The sequence below is a fragment of the Gadus macrocephalus genome, chromosome 5 (genome assembly GCF_031168955.1).
Source record: "Gadus macrocephalus chromosome 5, ASM3116895v1".
NCBI lineage: Eukaryota > Metazoa > Chordata > Actinopteri > Gadiformes > Gadidae > Gadus > Gadus macrocephalus.
This window is the reverse complement of record NC_082386.1, coordinates 16,477,964-16,491,998: the sequence shown is the minus strand read 5'-3', so window position 1 is coordinate 16,491,998 and position 14,035 is coordinate 16,477,964. Positions and strand designations below refer to the sequence as shown.

The 14,035-nt window shown below is 38.5% G+C and overlaps 1 protein-coding gene across 3 annotated transcripts in view; it reads left to right on the top strand.

Moving 5' to 3' along the window:
- Positions 1–1,011: 1,011 nt before the first annotated feature.
- Positions 1,012–14,035, top strand: part of LOC132458242 (brain-enriched guanylate kinase-associated protein) — a 52,189-nt gene continuing 39,165 nt past the window's right edge. For all 3 annotated transcript variants that reach the window (XR_009525871.1, XR_009525870.1, XM_060052813.1), the window contains exon 1: positions 1,012–3,088. Coding sequence is in view for 1 of the 3 variants with exons in the window: in XM_060052813.1 (XP_059908796.1) it covers positions 1,277–3,088 (1,812 nt within the window). In the remaining 2 variants the exon portion in view is untranslated. The remainder of the gene's footprint in view (positions 3,089–14,035) is intronic.

Here is a 14,035-nt window from a genome sequence, read left to right as displayed (position 1 = left end):
ATGTCTGTTTACATGAACATACAAGTTAACTATCATTACCGTTAAGCCTGGTTCGCTGACTTTCATTTTCACCCATTAACATGATCATGTCCGTGCATTGTGTAAGGGGTTGGAGGTTTAGTTTACTCCAGATAGCATTGCGATAAAAAAGGACTAATTCTGTGTCTCGCCACAGACGTATAGCCATTAAAGAGAGACTTAGATAGATGGATCCGTTCTTTAGGTGCTAAGGCGAATGGTACAATAGCCGACCCTGGAAGTATTTCAAACGACCCGCTGTTTATTAACACATCTCTCTGTTCTCCCCCACACACATCAAAGTGTCGGGTTCCTTAAAAATGCCATGCATCAGTTGAATCAGTTGAGAGTCGCTTAAATAATTTAAAGTAATTAATTCTTGACTAAATGTTTTGAGATATTACTCATATTGTCCATATACAGCCAGAGTTGGGGAAAAAAAGATTGGCAAGTGTTTTAATCAAATCCTACAAATATGAACAAAATATGTAGTAGGGAGGAAACGGTTAACCGTTTTACGATAAAACGGGGTAAAATCCCAAACGTTTATCATTACCGTGTCAAATTGAATCATCATTAAAACCCTGATATTAATTTAACCGCAGTTTACCGTTAGCCGGTTACCCTTTCATCCCTCATAACCAAAGTTAGCAACGGTTTCTCCACTTTTAGACTATCTTAACCATTGTTAGCTACACAAAGGACTATTACAACCCCAAACAAAAAATAATCATTGAATGAAAAGTTATTTATTTTAAAACTTCCCATGCACAGTAAAAGCAATCTTTCCCATGTCATTTGATCTACAATATGAGCACGAAAACAAACACTACCTAGAGTATATGTGTGAGCTATTGATTTTGGGCCTCTAAGCTTTACTGCTGTCGACAAATCCTGTTCTGTGCGGTAATACAATCAATATCGTTGACCTGAATATACAGCATTTCACTGCATCCCTATCAATACACATATTCATTACAGAAAATGCCCAGACAATACAATCAGCGATCTATAGTTCTATTTAGAACAAAAAAAGAAAATCGTCAATGTTGGTCGACATCCAAACAACTATCAAATACTAACCTCATAGCCACCCTCATTCGGCACCGAGCTGAAGTGCTGAAATGGTGTCAGCTCTGTTTATTGGAGCAGCCAGGGCGCTCTGTGGGAGGCCTGACAAACAAGGGACACCAACAGAGATAGGGCAGAGCCATCGAGAAGGTGGAACCATTGCAAAACAGCCCAACAAAAGCTTGCCATGGTTCACTTGTGTGTCTCCATTTCCGCAGAGGGTCCCCGGTTGGAGTCTGTACTGAAAGAATCGTCAAGAAAACCCCGGAAAGGTAAGAAGACGACTTTTGACATGACCACCTCCAGGAACCCGCCTTCAAGAACCAGGATGTCCTCGTCCCGTCAAGACCGCGGCTCCTGTTCTTCTACAGCCTCCTGTCCCGTGTTTGCGGGCTCCTACAGTGACCAGGAAGAAGACCCTCCACCACGGCACAGGTCTTCACCCCTACTCAAAACCACACTCTCCAAACTTAACCACTCCACACAAACCACCCACAATGGCTCCCTGCCCAGCCTCCAGGGATCTGAAGCCTCTCTGCGAGGAGCAACCCCGGCCGCACGAGGCGCACCTTGGAACCGAAAAGGATCTCTAACCGGACTCCAGAATTCCATAGCAAAACTGAAGGGTTCCATCTTGGGGCTGAAGCGTCGGTCGATAGGCACCCACCAGAACTCTCCAGCTCCGTCCAGCTCTAATGAAGGAAGCTCCAGCTCCAGCCTGCGGAGTGTTAGCTCCAGTGAAGACGATGGCAGCTGGGACACCAACAGTTGGAGCTCCGGGATCACCTGCCTTCTACGCCACCCTGCCGAACAGCAGGGCAGCCAGGTCCTCCAGATCTATCCGGACTCCACCGGTAAGGGTAAAGGCGGCCAGATGTCAGACTCTGACGCGTCATTGCCTGAGGTCATTTACCAGAATCTCACCTTCTCTCGGCCCATCGATGAACCCGAAGACGCACGTTTTGCCCAGAGCGCCTCCTTCCTGTCAAAGAAGAAAGCTCAGAGCATGTTCATGTCCAACAACACTCAGAGTGTTTCACCAACAACCGTGAACCATCATAGGGATAAGAGGGCCGAGAACCGGCTTAAGTTCTCCCAGTTTTTGAACGAGGTGACATGCAGGGTTCTACAGTTCAAAGAAGGCCGTCCTCAGCTCGGCTCCACCCTCCAACATGGGTACCAATCCCCGTCGCCTGAGCCACCATCCACTCCTTCTCCGCTTCGACCATCATTACCACCAACAACGACAAAAACAACCGCTAGAGTCACAACAACGGAACCGCAGCCCATGGCGGGTATATGGCGCAGCCCAACCACGGCGGACCTCCAGATGATCCAAGAGGAGGATTCCAGGGACTTGGCCGGCTCCATTCATCGCTGGAGCAAGTCCCTGCCCAGCTGCCGGGTCCTGGAGCCTTCCGATGTACCCAGGAAGGTGAACAGAGAGAGATATTCATACCCCGAGCGTGACCTGGCACTATGTACGAAGATCCAGTCACAGCCGTCCACAGGCCGGCTGTATCTGGAGACAGATATTGACAGGGTGCGACGGCTGGATGAACTGGCGGCTGATGGCACCCTGGTGACGGATGGGCAGGAGATGGGGACGGAGAAGCCTGACGAGGGTGAGGAAGAAGAAAGGGAGAGAATAAGGGAGCCGTTGTGGGAGAGGACTGGGCAGAGGGCTGATACGACCGATAAGGAGGAAGAAACGAGGGAGAAGCCAAAGGAAATCCACTCGAAGAGAGACAGACGGAAGGATAAAGGGATGGACAAAGCGTCCGAGAGGCCAAGTGGGGAAGAGAGAGGGGTGCCGGGAGAGAGGGAGAGGGGGAGAGAGAAGCGGAAAAAAGTGGTGTGGGACAGTCAGGAACCTCCACATTCCTCTGGATCAAGCTCCAATGGGAGGAGAACCCAAGGCCCTGATCTGCGGTGGCCAGAGGGTTTTCCCAGGATGTCCTACAGGTCCACCTCCCTGCCGAGACCTACCTTCAGCACTGTGAGTATTATATAACATCTCCAGCAATGTGTTTCTTGCTTTAAAATGGCATAAAATGAAGTACTTTTTTGGGAAACATGTAATTACTACAAATAACTTTTTTTTTTTTATCTAATGATGTTAAATTAACCTAAAGTGATACATACATACATTTAGCAGACACTTTTATCCAAAGCAACTTACATCCATTCCTACACACATACACACACCGACGGCGGAGTCAACCATGCAAGGCGACTGCCAGCTCGTCGGGAGCAGTTAGGGCAGGGACGCGGGAAGTCAGTCCGAGGGGGGGGTGCTGAGAGAGAATCTATATAATGACGTCATAATAAATGCTGCGCAACATCCGTTGTTTACAGAGACGAGATGAGGGGTGACGTCACATTCAGGGATCCGCTCTGATAAACCCTCTACTGGTGTGTAAAAAGAGTTCTGCCAACTAGCCACTGTTATTCACAAACATTAGCAAGTAAACAATGTGGAAATTAGAGTCAACTCGGCTGATACTGGGCTGAATTTCACACACTAACAACATGCCGACAAGCTGTTGCGGTCCGGGATTATACACAGCGTTATAACAAGGATTCAGGAGGTTATTTCTAAAGGTTTACAAAGGAAAGTGACAATAATAGAAAGCCTTAATTTTCATCCAGAGTTACGCCCCGTGCCCACTACCTCCGTCAGTTGACCGTTGCCCATTGACTTTGAATGGGGACGGACGCGCAATGCATTGTGGATCCGTCCGTTCAGTTGGAGCGTTCGCCACCGTCAGAAAGTTGAAAAATGTTCAACTTTTTCGGCAGCGACGGTTCCGTCATCCAATCAGATCGCGTATGCAAATTTAAGCACTGTGACGCGACTCGGGCTCTGACGATACTGGAAAGCGGGAAAGCGGGTCATCTTGCCTCACAACAAGCAGGAAGAAGCGGGAAGAACCCGGCGAAGCGACTTGATTGGCTGACGGATGCCTCTGCAAAGACTACTCCCCCATCCGTCAGCCACGCCTTCCCACGTCCGTTGACTGACGGTGCAGTGGGCACGAGGCGTTACGAGTTGTCTGATATGAGGAAAGTGACGGTTTCTCCGTCAAGTGAACCGCCCGTCTTTGCTCTTTTTTTGCCAACCAGTTTACGTGCGGGATTCCAGAATCAAAACGATAACATTCAACGTGTCTATTAATATGGCAGCAACATTTTACACCAGTTTTAGAATGTTCACTACAACAGATGTTGAACACCAACATGCTTATGTAAAATCAGCATAGTACCGATAATATGATAAATATCATAAAAAGGGTGGATGTCAATAATTTAATGAAAAATCATGTTGTATGATAAAATTATACAACAAAAAAAAAGTATTGATTTGTTCAGAAAACTTTCTCACTTGCAGTTACAGCCAGGGGCCTCTGCAGCACCCTAAGCACCCCCACTTCCCGCGTCCCTGGGTAACACTGTTGTTTTTTATTGGTCGTCATGAAAAAAAACATAAGGGGTAACACTGTTGTTTTTTATTGGTCGTCATGAAAAAAAACAAAAGGGGTATCACTTTTGTTTTTTACTGGTCGTCAAGAAAAAAAACATAAGGGGTAACTCTGTCGTTTTTTATCAGCCGGCATGAAATAAAAATAAGGGGTAACACTGTCGTTTTTATCAAATGAAACATGAGGGGTGACACTGTCATTTTTCTTTGGTCGTCATGAAAAAAAACATAAGGGGTAACACTGTTGTTTTTTATTGGTCGTCATGAAGAAAAACATAAGGGGTAACATTGTTGTCTTTGTCAAATAAAATATAAGGGGTAACACTTTCGTTTTTTATCAGTTGTCATGAAAAACCCATAAGGGTTGACGACCAATAAAATACTGTCGTATTTTATTGGTCGTCAAGAAAAAAAACGTAAGGGAAATAATAGAAAAACCCACATACATTTTAATGTCATGTATATCCTCTTTATTGATGATTGATCATTGTGTATTGTCATCGCCTCAGTGGTGCAGTGGAATTGTTTTTTATTGGTCTTCATGAAAAAAAACATAAGGGGTAACACTTTTGTTTTTTACTGGTCGTCATGAAAAAAAACATAAGGGGTAACACTGTTCTTTTTTATTGGTCTTCATGAAAAAAAACATAAGGGGTAACACTTTTGTTTTTTACTGGTCGTCAAGAAAAAAAACATAAGGGGTAACACTGTTCTTTTTTATTGGTCTTCATGAAAAAAAACATAAGGGGTAACACTGTTCTTTTTAATTGGTCATCATGAAAAAAAACATATGGGGTAACACTTTTGTTTTTTACTTGTCGTCAAGAAAAAAAACATAAGGGGTAACTCTGTTGTTTTTCTTGGGTCGTCATGAAAAAAAACATAAGGGGCAACACTGTTGTTTTTTATTGGTCGTCATGAAAAAAAATATAAGGGGTAACACAGTCGTTTTTTATGGTCGTCATGAAAAAAAACATAAGGGGTAACACTGTTGTTTTTTATTGGTCGTCATGAAAAAAAACATAAGGGGTAACAGTCGTTTTTTATGGTCGTCATGAAAAAAAACATAAGGGGTAACACTGTCGTTTTTTAATGGTCGTCATGAAAAAAAACATACGGGGTAACACTGTCGTTTTTTATGGTCGTCATGAAAAAAAACATAAGGGGTAACACTGTCGTTTTTTAATGGTCGTCATGAAAAAAAACATACGGGGTAACACTGTCGTTTTTTATTGGTCGTCATGAAAAAAAACATAAAGGGTAACACTGTTCTTTTTAATTGGTCATCATGAAAAAAAACATAAGGGGTAACACTGTTGTTTTTTATTGGTCGTCATGAAAAAAAACATAAGGGGTATCACTTTTGTTTTTTACTGGTCGTCAAGAAAAAAAACATGAGGGGTAACTCTGTCGTTTTTTATCGGCCGGCATTAAATAAAAATAAGGGGTAAACCTGTTGATATTAATCAAATAAAACATGAGGGGTAACACTGTCGTTTTTTATCGGTCGTCATGAAAAAAACATAAGGGGTAACACTGTCGTTTTTATCAAATGAGACATGAGGGGTGACACTGTCATTTTTCTTTGGTCGTCATGAAAAAAACCATAAGGGGCAACACTGTTGTTTTTTATTGGTCGTCATGAAAAAAAACATAAAGGGGGTAACACTGTTGTTTTTTTTGGTCGTCATGAAAAAAACATAAGGGGTAACACTGTTGTTTTTTATTGGTCGTCATGAAAAAAAACATAAAGGGGGTAACACTGTTGTTTTTTTTGGTCGTCATGAAAAAAAACATAAGGGGTAACACTGTTGTTTATTATTTGTCGTCTTGAAAAAAAACATAAGGGAAATAATAGAAATACACACGTACATTTTAATGTCATGTATATGCTCTTTATTGATGATTGATTATTGTGTATTGTCATCGCCTCAGTGGTGCAGTGGGGTGCACTCTGCCTAACCCCCTGGAGGCCGGGGTTCAAGTCCGGTTGATGACCTCTGTTGGAAATTTCTTATCTCTATTTCATGCGAATTATAAAGTCAAGTATAACCTTTGTGATGAATTTAACCGGTGTCTTGATGGTGCATTGTTAAGTTCGGAGGTTAACACTCTAAACAGCTCATGTTCCGATCCCTGCAAAAACGTCGACAGGGGTGCCACTGTTGTTTTTTATCGGTCAACATGGAAAAAACATGAGGGGTAACTCTGTCGTTTTTTATCGGCCGTCATGAAAAAAACATAAGGGGTAACACTGTTGTTTTTTATTGGTCGTCATGAAAAAAAACATAAGGGGTAACACTGTTGTCTTTGTCGAATAAAATATAAGTCGTTTTTTATTGGTCGTCATGAAAAAAAACATAAGGGGTAACTCTGTTGTTTTTCTTGGGTCGTCATGAAAAAAAACATAAGGGGTAACACTGTTGTTTTTTATTGGTCGTCATGAAGAAAAACATAAGGGGTAACACTGTTCTTTTTAATTGGTCATCATGAAAAAAAACATATGGGGTAACACTGTTGTTTTTTATTGGTCGTCATGAAAAAAAACATAAGGGGTAACACTTTAGTTTTTCACTGGTCGTCAAGAAAAAAACATAAGGGGTAACTCTGTTGTTTTTTTTGGGTCGTCATGAAAAAAAACATAAGGGGTAACACTGTTGTTTTTTATTGGTCGTCATGAAGAAAAACATAAGGGGTAACATTGTTGTCTTTGTCAAATAAAATATAAGGGGTAACACTTTCGTTTTTTATCAGTTGTCATGAAAAACCCATAAGGGGTAACACTGTCGTATTTTATTGGTCGTTAAGAAAAAAAACGGAAGGGAAATAATAGAAAAACCCACATACATTTTAATGTCATGTATATCCTCTTTATTGATGATTGATCATTGTGTATTGTCATCGCCTCAGTGGTGCAGTGGAATTGTTTTTTATTGGTCTTCATGAAAAAAAACATAAGGGGTAACACTTTTGTTTTTTACTGGTCGTCAAGAAAAAAAACATAAGGGGTAACACTGTTCTTTTTTATTGGTCTTCATGAAAAAAAACATGAGGGGTAACACTGTTCTTTTTAATTGGTCATCATGAAAAAAAACATATGGGGTAACACTGTTGTTTTTTATTGGTCGTCATGAAAAAAAACATAAGGGGTAACACTTTTGTTTTTTACTGGTCGTCAAGAAAAAAAACATAAGGGGTAACTCTGTTGTTTTTCTTGGGTCGTCATGAAAAAAAACATAAGGGGTAACACTGTTGTTTTTTATTGGTCGTCATGAAAAAAAACATAAGGGGTAACACAGTCGTTTTTTATGGTCGTCATGAAAAAAAACATAAGGGGTAACACTGTTGTTTTTTATTGGTCGTCATGAAAAAAAATATAAGGGGTAACACAGTCGTTTTTTATGGTCGTCATGAAAAAAAACATAAGGGGTAACACTGTCGTTTTTTAATGGTCGTCATGAAAAAAAACATACGGGGTAACACTGTTGTTTTTTATTGGTCGTCATGAAAAAAAACATAAAGGGTAACACTGTTCTTTTTAATTGGTCATCATGAAAAAAAACATAGGGGGTAACACTGTTGTTTTTCTTGGGTCATCATGAAAAAAAACATAAGGGGTAACACTGTTGTTTTTTATTGGTCGTCATGAAAAAAAACATGAGGGGTATCACTTTTGTTTTTTACTGGTCGTCAAGAAAAAAAACATGAGGGGTAACTCTGTCGTTTTTTATCGGCCGGCATTAAATAAAAATAAGGGGTAAACCTGTTGATATTAATCAAATAAAACATGAGGGGTAACACTGTTCTTTTTTATTGGTCTTCATGAAAAAAAACATAAGGGGTAACACTGTTCTTTTTAATTGGTCATCATGAAAAAAAACATATGGGGTAACACTGTTGTTTTTTATTGGTCGTCATGAAAAAAAACATAAGGGGTAACACTTTTGTTTTTTACTGGTCGTCAAGAAAAAAAACATAAGGGGTAACTCTGTTGTTTTTCTTGGGTCGTCATGAAAAAAAACATAAGGGGTAACACTGTTGTTTTTTATTGGTCGTCATGAAAAAAAACATAAGGGGTAACACAGTCGTTTTTTATGGTTGTCATGAAAAAAAACATAAGGGGTAACACTGTTGTTTTTTATTGGTCGTCATGAAAAAAAACATACGGGGTAACACTGTCGTTTTTTATGGTCGTCATGAAAAAAAACATAAGGGGTAACACTGTCGTTTTTTAATGGTCGTCATGAAAAAAAACATACGGGGTAGCACTGTTGTTTTTTATTGGTCGTCATGAAAAAAAACATAAAGGGTAACACTGTTCTTTTTAATTGGTCATCATGAAAAAAAACATAGGGGGTAACACTGTTGTTTTTCTTGGGTCATCATGAAAAAAAACATAAGGGGTAACACTGTTGTTTTTTATTGGTCGTCATGAAAAAAAACATAAGGGGTATCACTTTTGTTTTTTACTGGTCGTCAAGAAAAAAAACATGAGGGGTAACTCTGTCGTTTTTTATCGGCCGGCATTAAATAAAAATAAGGGGTAAACCTGTTGATATTAATCAAATAAGACATGAGGGGTAACACTGTCGTTTTTTATCGGTCGTCATGAAAAAAACATAAGGGGTAACACTGTCGTTTTTATCAAATGAAACATGAGGGGTGACACTGTCATTTTTCTTTGATCGTCATGAAAAAAACCATAAGGGGCAACACTGTTGTTTTTTATTGGTCGTCATGAAAAAAAACATAAAGGGGGTAACACTTTTGTTTTTTTTGGTCGTCATGAAAAAAAACATAAGGGGTAACACTGTTGTTTATTATTTGTCGTCTTGAAAAAAAACATAAGGGAAATAATCGAAATACACACGTACATTTTAATGTCATGTATATGCTTTTTATTGATGATTGATTATTGTGTATTGTCATCGCCTCAGTGGTGCAGTGGGGTGCACTCTGTCTAACCCCCTGGAGACCGGGGTTCAAGTCCGGTTGATGACCTCTGTTGGAAGTTTCTTATCTCTATTTCATGCGAATTATAAAGTCAAGTATAACCTTTGTGATGACTTTATGCAGTGTCTTGATGGTGCATTGTTAAGTTCGGAGGTTAACGCTCTAAACCACTCATGTTACGATCCCTGCAAAAACGTCGACAGGGTTGCCACTGTCGTTTTTTATAGGTCAACATGGAAAAAACATGAGGGGTAACTCTCGTTTTTTATCGGCCGTCATGAAAAAAACATAAGGGGTAACACTGTTGTTTTTTATTGGTCGTCATGAAAAAAAACATAAGGGGTAACACTGTTGTTTTTTATTGGTCGTCATGAAAAAAAACATAAAGGGGGTAACACTGTTGTTTTTTTTGGTCGTCATGAAAAAAAACATAAGGGGTAACACTGTTGTTTATTATTTGTCGTCTTGAAAAAGAACATAAGGGAAATAATAGAAATACACACGTACATTTTAATGTCATGTATATGCTCTTTATTGATGATTGATTATTGTGTATTGTCATCGCCTCAGTGGTGCAGTGGGGTGCACTCTGCCTAACCCCCTGGAGACCGTGGTTCAAGTCCGGTTGATGACCTCTGTTGGAAGTTTCTTATCTCTATTTCATGCGAATTATAAAGTCAAGTATAACCTTTGTGATGAATTTAACCGGTGTCTTGATGGTGCATTGTTAAGTTCGGAGGTTAACACTCTAAACAGCTCATGTTCAGATCCCTGCAAAAACGTCGACAGGGGTGCCTCTGTTGTTTTTTATTGGTCAACATCGAAAAAAAAAAAGGGGTAACTGTCGTTTTTTATCGGCCGTCATGAAAAAAACATACGGGGTAACACTGTTGTTTTTTATTGGTCGTCATGAAAAAAAACATAAGGGGTAACACTGTTGTCTTTGTCAAATAAAATATAAGTCGTTTTTTATTGGTCGTCATGAAAAAAACCATAAGGGGTAACACTGTTGTTTTTTATTGGTCGTCATGAAAAAATATATAAGGGGTAACACTGTCGTTTTTTATGGTCGTCATGAAAAAAAACATAAGGGTAACTCTGTCGTTTTTTATCGGCCGGCATTAAATAAAAATAAGGGGTAAACCTGTCGATATTGATCAAATAAAACATAAGGGGTAACACTGTCGTTTTTTAATGGTCGTCATGAAAAAAAACAAAAAGGGTAACACTGTTGTTTTTTATTGGTCGTCATGAAAAAAAACACAAAGGGTTACACTGTTCTTTTTAATTGGTCATCATGAAAAAAAACATAGGGGGTAACACTGTTGTTTTTCTTGGGTCATCATGAAAAAAAACATAAGGGGTAACACTTGTTTTTTAATGGTCGTCATGAAAAAAAACAAAAAGGGTAACACTGTTGTTTTTTATTGGTCGTCATGAAAAAAAACACAAAGGGTTACACTGTTATTTTTAATTGGTCATCATGAAAAAAAACATAGGGGGTAACACTGTTGTTTTTCTTGGGTCATCATGAAAAAAAACATAAGGGGTAACACTGTTGTTTTTTATTGGTCGTCATGAAAAAAAACATAAGGGGTAACACTGTTGTCTTTGTCAGATAAAATATAAGTCATTTTTTATTGGTCGTCATGAAAAAAAACATAAGGGGTAACACTGTCGTTTTTTAATGGTCGTCATGAAAAAAAACATAAGGGGTAACACTGTTGTTTTTTATTGGTCGTCATGAAAAAAAACACAAAGGGTAACACTGTTCTTTTTAATTGGTCATCATGAAAAAAAACATAGGGGGTAACACTGTTGTTTTTCTTGGGTCATCATGAAAAAAAACATAAGGGGTAACACTGTTGTTTTTTATTGGTCGTCATGAAAAAAAACATAAGGGGTATCACTTTTGTTTTTTATGGTCGTCATGAAAAAAAACATAAGGGGTAACACTGTTGTTTTTTAATGGTCGTCATGAAAAAAAACATAAGGGGTAACACTGTTGTTTTTTATTGGTCGTCATGAAAAAAAACACAAAGGGTAACACTGTTCTTTTTAATTGGTCATCATGAAAAAAAACATAGGGGGTAACACTGTTGTTTTTCTTGGGTTATCATGAAAAAAAACATAAGGGGTATCACTTTTGTTTTTTACTGATCGTCAAGAAAAAAAACATAAGGGGTAACTCTGTCGTTTTTTATCGGCCGGCATTAAATAAAAATAAGGGGTAAACCTGTCGATATTGATCAAAAGAAACATAAGGGGTAACACTGTCGTTTTTTATGGTCGTCATGAAAAAAAACATAAGGGGTTACACTGTCGTTTTTTAATGGTCGTCATGAAAAAAAACATAAGGGGTAACACTGTTGTTTTTTATTGGTCGTCATGAAAAAAAACATAAGGGGTAACACTGTTGTTTTTTATTGGTCATCATGAAAAAAAACATAAGGGGTAACACTGTCGTTTTTTATGGTCGTCATGAAAAAAAACATAAGGGGTAACACTGTCGTTTTTTAATGGTCGTCATGAAAAAAAACATAAAGGGTAACACTGTCGTTTTTTATGGTCGTCATGAAAAAAAACACAAAGGGTAACACTGTTCTTTTTAATTGGTCATCATGAAAAAAAACATAGGGGGTAACACTGTTGTTTTTCTTGGGTTATCATGAAAAAAAACATAAGGGGTATCACTTTTGTTTTTTACTGATCGTCAAGAAAAAAAACATAAGGGGTAACTCTGTCGTTTTTTATCGGCCGGCATTAAATAAAAATAAGGGGTAAACCTGTCGATATTGATCAAAAAAAACATAAGGGGTAACACTGTCGTTTTTTATGGTCGTCATGAAAAAAAACATAAGGGGTTACACTGTCGTTTTTTAATGGTCGTCATGAAAAAAAACATAAGGGGTAACACTGTTGTTTTTTATTGGTCGTCATGAAAAAAAACATAAGGGGTAACACTGTTGTTTTTTATTGGTCGTCATGAAAAAAAACATAAAAGGGGTAACACTGTTGTTTTTTTTGGTCGTCATGAAAAAAAACATAAGGGGTAACACTGTTGTTTATTATTTGTCGTCTTGAAAAAAAACATCAGGGAAATAATAGAAATACACACGTACATTTTAATGTCATGTATATGCTCTTTATTGATGATTGATTTTTGTGTATTGTCATCGCCTCAGTGGTGCAGTGGGGTGCACTCTGCCTAACCCCCTGGAGACCGGGGTTCAAGACCGGTTGATGACCACTGTTGGAAGTTTCTTATCTCTATTTCATGCGAATTATAAAGTCAAGTATAACCTTTGTGATGATTTTAACCGGTGTCTTGATGGTGCATTGTTAAGTTCGGAGGTTAACACTCTAAACAGCTCATGTTCCGATCCCTGCAAAAACGTCGTCAGGGGTGCCACTGTTGATTTTTATTGGTCAACATGGAAAAAACATGAGGGGTAACTGTCGTTTTTTATCGGCCGTCATGAAAAAAACATAAGGGGTAACACTGTTGTTTTTTATTGGTCGTCATGAAAAAAAACATAAGGGGTGACACTGTTGTCTTTGTCAAATAAAATATAAGTCGTTTTTTATTGGTCGTCATGAAAAAAAACATAAGGGGTAACACTGTTGTTTTTTATTGGTCGTCATGAAAAAAAACATAAAGGGTAACACTGTCGTTTTTTATGGTCGTCATGAAAAAAAACATGAGGGGTAACACTGTCGTTTTTTAATGGTCGTCATGAAAAAAAACAAAAAGGGTAACACTGTTGTTTTTTATTGGTCGTCATGAAAATAAACACAAAGGGTAACACTGTTCTTTTTAATTGGTCATCATGAAAAAAAACATAGGGGGTAACACTGTTGTTTTTCTTGGGTCATCATGAAAAAAAACATAAGGGGTAACACTGTTGTTTTTATTGGTCGTCATGAAAAAAAACATAAGGGGTAACACTGTTGTCTTTGTCAGATAAAATATAAGTCGTTTTTTATTGGTCGTCATGAAAAAAAACATAAGGGGTAACACTGTCGTTTTTTAATGGTCGTCATGAAAAAAACATAAGGGGTAACACTGTTGTTTTTTATTGGTCGTCATGAAAAAAAACAAAAAGGGTAACACTGTTCTTTTTAATTGGTCATCATGAAAAAAAACATAGGGGGTAACACTGTTGTTTTTCTTAGGTCATCATGAAAAAAAAACATGAGGGGTAACACTGTTGTTTTTTATTGGTCGTCATGAAAAAAAACATAAGGGGTATCACTTTTGTTTTTTATGGTCGTCATGAAAAAAAACATAAGGGGTAACACTGTTGTTTTTTAATGGTCGTCATGAAAAAAAACATAAGGGGTAACACTGTTGTTTTTTATTGGTCGTCATGAAAAAAAACACAAAGGGTAACACTGTTCTTTTTAATTGGTCATCATGAAAAAAAACATAGGGGGTAACACTGTTGTTTTTCTTGGGTTATCATGAAAAAAAACATAAGGGGTATCACTTTTGTTTTTTACTGATCGTCA